Source organism: Coregonus lavaretus, assembly GCF_964263955.1.
Source record: "Coregonus lavaretus genome assembly, chromosome: 16".
Classification (NCBI taxonomy): Eukaryota; Metazoa; Chordata; class Actinopteri; order Salmoniformes; family Salmonidae; genus Coregonus; species Coregonus lavaretus.
The window spans coordinates 32,182,992-32,191,190 of NC_140003.1; the positions used below are offsets into that span (position 1 = coordinate 32,182,992).

Genomic DNA, 8,199 nt, shown 5'->3' on the forward strand with positions numbered 1-8,199 from the left:
CTAATGTGTGTGGGCATACCTGTGGTGCGGAGGAATCTGGGACACGGCTGTGACACGGTCTCTCCCACATCAGCATGAGGCCAGCAGTTCAGGTAGTCCCACAAACCTTGGCACTCTACATGAGACATAATGGGTGTCACCCACAGGAAAGAAGACATGTCAAACCTTTCCCCATCCTTGCCCAACTATACTGGTATTCTATAAGGTTATCTCTTCATTCATTCCACAAGGGAGGCTGAACAATTCCATCACTCTCACAGTATACCACAAATCCTGACACATTTGGCTGCCAGCACAATATGTGTCTTGTTACTGTTATAGGAAGTCCCTTCTAAAATCACCATCCGTTTGTCATTTCACCTTGGCTTGTCTAGGCAGCCCTTAGGCCCAGGTGACATATGGGCTGATGGAACAGTGGAAGAGAGAGAAAAGGACAGGTGCTCTATCTATATCTCTTGGGGCGGCAGGTAGCCTGGCGGGTAGGAGCTGACAAGGTAAAGATCTGTTGTTCTTCCCCTGAGCAAGGCACTGTTCCCCGGGCCCTGTGGATGTCGATTAAGGCAGCCCTCCGCACCTCTCTGATTCAAAGGAGTTGGGTTAAATGCGGAAGATGCATTCAGTTGTATAACTGACTAGGTATCTCCCTTTTCTTGGTCTGTCCACTGTTTTATCTAATTGTTGTCTTCCTAAGGCCAATCAGAGGGCAAATCATACTCTTTCGCCAAATGGAATATCAGAATTGTCAATTGTTTGATAGTGCTAACCACTTTAATCAACCACTTGCATTGTATTTCTCACAGCCTTCTTACCAGCAGGAAACCATGGTAACATGAGGTTTTCAGCACCCTAAATCCAGTAAGTCAATGTGTTATGCTACTAGCCTTAAAGTAAAGGGTAAAAGAACACTGCTTTTCCTCCCATATTAATGACCCCCAGGCTCCCAGCACAGATATGTGTTTTTCAGGGCACAAAGACCACCAGATTCCACATATAGCAAAGGAGAGAACCATTTGGCTGATCTGGATACCAGAGTGGACTCACTGCTGCCTCAAAAGCTCTCCATCACTCTCCATCACTGCTCCCTCTTCATTGGAGGTGATTTGTGGTGTACGGATGCGCTGTTATCTAAGCTGTTTTCCTGGCCCCTCATTGAACTTCTCTTCCTCTGTGTAGATTACATTAATGGCAAAACATGATGCCCACAGAATGACTGACTTGCCTGGTTGTTGAGAGTCAGCCTGGCTGATGTTGATCTTGAGCAGATCCTTGAAGCAGCTCTCCTCATCTTGGAGTAAAATGTAGTCCGGGTCACATTCCAGAGGAATGGCCCTCACCTTCAAACATGATTTTAAGTGGCATCACATTCTGTGCTGTAGTATTTTTCTTTAGATTTAGAAAGGGTATAAACATTTTACATTTACATTTTAGTCATTTAGCAGACGCTCTTATCCAGAGCACTTACAGTTAGTGAGTGCATACATTTTTCATACTATAACCATATGTCTTTATTAAAATGTGTTGCATGCCATTCTCTCGGCCTAAACTAAACTTGTAAAAATAAAAGTAATGATATTTTGCAATTTCAGAGGAATTTATGTTAAGAAAACGACAATTATAGTTTAGGCTACTATCATTTTCCATTTCATGATAATGTTCTATACACACATCCATTATCAAATAATTAGGAGGAATTGGAACACATTTGAATATCACTCACATGGGAAGAGAAGTCGAGAAGAGCTGCTATAAGCACAATCCTGCGCAATTGCCTGTTTATCCTCATTGAAGCTATGGTATTGCCAAGACAAACTGTGAAGAAAAAATAAATGAAAAAAAGATACGGTATCCGCTAGGAGCGACAATTCAGGTGCGTAATTGTAACCTGGACAATAATATATCAATATAAAACTCCAGGAATATTACTTGACCGAAGCAGAGAGTTATTCAGTCCCAAAGTCCTGAAAACAGGTGACAGTGTCTTGTCCTGGTTATCTCAACCCTGATTTACACAAAACTGTAAACTTCAGATGCAGCGTAAAATAGATCATCCCTTTTCTGTAGACCCCGCCTACTGCTCACCGCGCACCGCTGTCACTGTCTGGTCACAATCATTTAGGATACAGGTTTTATCTTACCTGGAAATTGCTTAGTTCTAAATAATTGCATTTCCGAATTGTATAATTCGTTTTATCCTACCAGAGTTGTAGTTTATATAATTTCTAAAGAACTGTTTCTGTCTCTGGCCATATTAATTTAATCTCATGTGAACATTCAAATAAATTCAGAAAGTAAACTCTCAGTTGACTCTCCTCGCCTGTCCACCGCACTTGAACTAGCTCAAACACACCTTATAGTAGCCATACTACACCTCTGAGTGGTGTTTACAAAACACAACAGTGTGGTGTAGGGGTAGTAAAAGTGTCACCTGGTATCACATCTCTGCAGTGTTTAAAGTGACTTTGCTGTTTTACAGGTGTGAGAAGCAGCAAAAGGCTTGCCAGGGAGATAAACAAGCAGGTCAGTGTTATCTAGACTCACTGGGTCAATTAAAATCAAATAGATTTTTTTCTGGCCAAACACTGGGGATGGACAGAAGAAACATGTTTGGTAAAGCTGTGGACAGGTATAAATCAGATCCCTTCAGGGTCTCCCTCGACTCTTAAAGACAGGTTTAGGGTTGTTCTGTCTCTGCAGACAATGAACTGAAGGGCTTTGGTTTGATTTATAGATGTAGGATCTTAATTTGAGCCAGTCTGCTACAGCAATAAAATAATCCTGCAGCAACAGGAAATGAGAATTATTATGTGGATTATAATTAATGGATATTTTTGTAGCGGTTGATACATTTTTTGTTAGGGCAAATCAAGTCTGACATTTCAAAGTGGAAATTACAAACTTTAGAAGCCTTTTAAAAACTAAAATGCACTACAAGTTTGCATTTCCTGCAACAAAAGAGTGATCAAATTAAGATCCTACATCTGTAAAAGCTGTTTGGTATGTGTGAGGTGCTGAACCCCTGCCCGCTTCTCCTTCAACCAAATTCAGATAGCTGATGTTCTGAAAAAGCTGCAGCCGTCTTCATCGACCTGGCCAAGGCTTTCGACTCTGTCAATCACTGCATTCTTATCGGCAGACTAAATAGCCTTTGTTTCTCAAATGACTGCCTCGCCTGGTTCACCAACTACTTCTCAGATAGAGTTCAATGTGTCAAATCGGAGGGCCTGTTGTCTGGACCTCTGGCAGTCTCTATGGGGGTGCCACAGGGTTCAATTCTCGGGCCGACTCTATTCTCGGTGTATATCAATTATGTCGCTCTTGCTGCTGGTGACTCTCAGATCCACCTCTACGCAGACGACACCATTTTGTATACATCTGGCCCTTCATTGGACACTGTGTTAACAAACCTCCAATCGAGCTTCAATGCCATACAACACTCCTTCCGTAGCCTCCAACTGCTCTTAAACGCTAGTAAAACTAAATGCATGCTCTTCAATCGAACGCTGCTTGCACCCGCCCGCCCGACTAGAATCACTACTCTCGGCGGGTCTGACTAAGAATATGTGGACAACTACAAATACCTAGGTGTCTGGTTAGACCGTAAACTCTCCTTCCAGACTCACATTAAGCATCTCCAATCCAAAGTTAAATCTAGAATCGGCTTCCTATTTCGCAACAAAGCCTCCTTCACTCATGCTGCCAAACATGCCCTCGTAAAACTGACTATCCTACCGATCCTTGACTTCGGCGATGTCATTTACAAAATAGCCTCCAACACTCTACTCAGCAAATTGGATGTAGTCTATCACAGTGCCATCCGTTTTGTCACCAAAGCCCCATATACTACCCACCTGTACACTCTCGTTGGCTGGCCCTCACTACATATTAGTCGCCAAACCCACTGGCTCCAGGTCATCTATAAATCACTGCTAGGCAAATCCCCGCCTTATCTTAGCTCATTGGTCACCATAGCAACACCCATCCGTAGTATGCGCTACAGCAGGTATATCTTACTGGTCATCCCCAAAGCCAACACCTCCTTTGGCTGCCATTCCTTCCAGTTCTCTGCTGCTAATGACTGGAACGAACTGCAAAAATCTCTGAAGCTGGAGACTCTTATCTCCCTCACTAACTTTAAGCATCAGTTGTCAGAGCAGCTTACCGATCACTGCACCTGTACACAGCCCATCTGTAATTAGCCCACCTTTAATTAGCCCACCCAACTACCTCATCCCCATATTGTTATTTATTTTGCTCATTTGCACCCCAGTATCTCTATTTGCACATCATCTTCTGCACATCTATCACTCCAGTGTTAATACTAAATTGTAATTATTTTGCACTATGGCCTATTTATTGCCTTACATCCATAACTTACTACATTTGCACACACTGTATATAGATTTTCTATTGTGTTATTGACTGTATGTTTTGTTTATCCCATGTGTAACTCTGTGTTGTTGTTGTTTTTATCGCACTGCTTTGCTTTATGTTGGCCAGGTCGCAGTTGTAAATGAGAACTTGTTCTCAACTGGCTTACCTGGTTAAATAAAGGTGAAAAAATAAAAAATAAAAAAGAAGATCAGAATACTGAAATGTTGTGTGGTTTAGAGTTAGAGGAAGAAGAAACATGGGAATATGGACCTCCTTTAAAAAAAACACCAAGACACTTGCCCCTTTCTTCTACAGCCATGTTGTGTACTTTTCCATTGTACGATATATAGATCATTTGCAGATCAGCTTTAAAATCCATCTAAAGAGGGAGAGTACTGCTGGTATGAGGAAGTGGCTGCCTGGGAGTTCTCCACCTCCAAGTGGTGTATAGCCTGAGAGTTAGTATTTGCTCGAAACCACTGAAATTAAATAGGGTCAGATATTTTTTCCAACATTTAATGTTTAATGAACCTGATCCTAGATCTGTGGTTAGGGGCAACAACCTTTAGCGTAGTGTATGAGGAAGTGTCAAAGCCTAATGGTCAGTGTAAACAGAAGACAATTGCACTGTAACCATACCTGCCCGACCAAATGATAAATTACCTGTTTTTACTCACAATGGTCTGAGTCCGTAGCCCACTGGCCATCCGATCACAACATCACTTGATTGTGATCTGTGTGTTGGTTCAGTGTCCGGATGATAATGTTGAATGTTTGAGGACACGTAACAAACTCCCAGAGTGATTTCCTACAGTCAGGATATCATTCACTTTATTAAACAGGTTGTTGTTTTGCTTCTCGCATTTCAGTCAAGCTGAGACCAGTTACGGGTGACTTATAGGTGACCTATAGGTGACCTGCCCCAGCCTGACTTGTGAGATGAATGATAGAGGGTGAGGAAGTTGTGTAAACCTGCTACTGACTGCTGATACCACTGGTATTGGCAAATAATCTGCCATTAAAAAGGCCTATGGCTTTTAAAAAGTATGACCAAATATTTGTAATATGCCCCAGACCTCCAAACTGCCACCACCATAGACAATGAGGAGTAATAAAGAATAGAAATGTAAAGGGCAAATCTAGATCTGGTAGGCCTAGTCTGTTGGCCAGTATAATTAAGATGCAGGTGTTATTATCAGTGGCCCGTGAAGGAAGTGTGGACCCATAAACACATCATGGGATGTGTAATGCTGCGTTGACGTGCTATCGGAGTTATCGGAAGTTCTGAGTGGGACATTTTACTTGAAAGACCCTCCAAGTCGGAATTACAAGTGGGAAACTCTGAGAAAATGTTGTTGCCCGAGTTGCCGAGTTGTGACGTTTCTCCACTGAACTTTTACCTTTTCAACCAAAAGATGACAACAAATCTGTTTTTGATAACTACAATATGGTTAGGCTAATGTAGCTTGTTTGAACACATATTGTACATTTTAAGCAAGCTAGCTAACTTTATTATAAGCAATGTTAGCTAGCTTATTAAGCTAGCTAAAATCTTATTGGTTGAAGAATTGGTCTGACCAAAAAGCACATGAATAAAATGAAGTTGTATTTCCAACATCACTAGGAAATAGGAAGCTCAGATGAACATGTAAATGCAGCATAAGGTGGTCCTCTGTAGCTCAGCTGGTAGAGCACGGCGCTTGTAACGCCAAGGTAGTGGGTTCGATCCCCGGGACCACCCATACACAAAAATGTATGCACGCATGACTGTAAGTCGCTTTGGATAAAAGCGTCTGCTAAATGGCATATATATATATATAAAAAGACCATAGGAAGATCTCATTTGCATACTCCTTGTGCCTCTCTTCAATCCTCTTCTCCTTCTCAAAACCCATTGGATGAGAAAGCCAGAGGACCTTCTCCTCCAATGGGTTTTGAGAAGGAAAGGAGGATAGAGGATGTGAGGAGTATGCAATTGAGATCTTCCCCATGTTGACAGTTGCAGGTTAGGAGAGCATTTTAGCTAACCCTAACCCTTTTTGGAACCATAACCTAATTCTCCTAACCTGATACATTAATTATCCTAACCTGCTGCGTAAGTTCTTCTAACCTGCAAGGAAAAGTTATCTTAACCTTCCGGTTGTAACTGTATACCACCTAGGGGTTTTCTCATTTGGACAAAAGACCGTCCTCCGTCCTCTCTCCTCCGTCCTCACTCCTCCGTGACCCGGAAACCGATAAGCGGTCGAGCGGTCGAGGAGTGTGTAAATTTGTTAGTAGGCAAATGGAAGAGTGTCCTTCCCTCCTCGATAGCCACCTTTCATCGAGCATACTCATGTGTACCCTACCACGGAAGAGTTTTGAAATCTGCCGCCTTTGAATCAGCTTTTGTTTTGTCAGAGGAGAAAAACATGCACACCTTTAAAAACAATGTGCTACCTATTGTTTTTATCTATAAAATGTCTTGCACAACTAATTTAATTTGTTTTGAGCGCTTTACAAAATTATTTTGGGATCCATCCCTGTAAACATAATTTGCCTAATGACACGCAAGTGGAGAAGTACCGTCTCATTTCAAGCAAGCGCATTTCCATCCATGTTCACTCTCCTCGATTACCTTTTTCAAAAGGAGGTGAGAGAGGACGGAGGAGAGAAGACGCAGGAGGTGAGCAAATCTAATTGATTAAAGGCCCTAGTCAAAACCCAGGGATAATCTCAATTTCATACTTTTCGCGTCCTCTCTTATCTCTCCTCGCCTACTTCTCAAAACCCATTGGAGGAGGAGAAGATCAGAGGGGAGGGACCTCTGGCTTTCTCATCCAATGGGTTTTGAGAAGGAGGCGAGGAGAACGATATTGAGATTCTCCCCCAGTTCGAGGCAGTGTGCACACATCCTGCAAATGTTTAGGTGCAGGGTACATGAAACAAAAGATTGGTTATGCCACCTAGTGGATTCAATAGTGAATAACATTATTGTAATATCTGAGCCTAACTGTAATATCTGACCATGAGAATACATTAGGTCTCTAAAAGCTCTCTGATAGCTGACAGCAGCTATGGGCCTTGGTTAATATGCCCACATTTATTATGATCGATTGATTTGATGAGGATGCTGTATTCTAAAGTAAAAGGCTTTCTTCTGGAAGAAAAAACTCTGGATCTTGGAAATCTTTTATATGACTGGCTGATCATTATGGCCCACTTGACAACGCTTCGCTCCAAAGATTGCCCACGAGCTAAAGCAGGCCACTGTGTGTAGGCTAATGAGCTGCTAGCTAGCTAGCTAGCCAACTTAACATACACATACTCTATAGCTAAGTGAAATATCATTAGCTAGCTAATTTCATATTAGCTTGTTATCTTGATGTAGGCCTATTTATCATTGTAAATTAAAAACACATGCTCCAAATGCATTTGTAGATAACATGGAAAATGTCGGATGTGGCAGGGCTTGCAAATTATTATAGACTACAAAGGGAAGCACAGCCGCGAGCTTCCCAGTGACACGAGCCTACCAGACAAGCTAAATTACTTCTATGCTCGCTTTGAGGCAAGTAACACTGAAACGTTCACAAGGCCGCAGGGCCAGACGGATTACCAGGACGTGTACTCCGAGCATGCGCTGACCAACTGGCAATTGTCTTCACTGACATTTTCAACCTCTCCCTGTCTGTGTCTGTAATACCAACATGTTTCAAGCAGACCACCATAGTCCCTGTGCCCAAGAACACTAAGGTAACCTGCCTAAATGACTACCGACCCATAGCACTCACGTCTGTAGCCATGAAGTGCTTTGAAAGGCTGGTCATGGCTCACATCAACACCATT

General features: G+C 42.3%; 1 protein-coding gene across 1 annotated transcript in view; it reads right to left on the reverse strand.

Annotated features, from left to right (window-relative positions):
- Nucleotides 1–1,344, reverse strand: part of sctr (secretin receptor) — a gene marked incomplete at both ends in the record, with an annotated part of 12,054 nt that extends 10,710 nt beyond the window's left edge. Inside the window, 3 exons of the mRNA XM_084179676.1 lie at nt 20–115; nt 1,220–1,285; nt 1,335–1,344. Of these exons, the coding sequence (XP_084035802.1) occupies nt 20–115; nt 1,220–1,285; nt 1,335–1,344 (172 nt within the window). The remainder of the gene's footprint in view (nt 1–19; nt 116–1,219; nt 1,286–1,334) is intronic.
- Between the last annotated feature and the right edge of the window lie 6,855 nt (nt 1,345–8,199).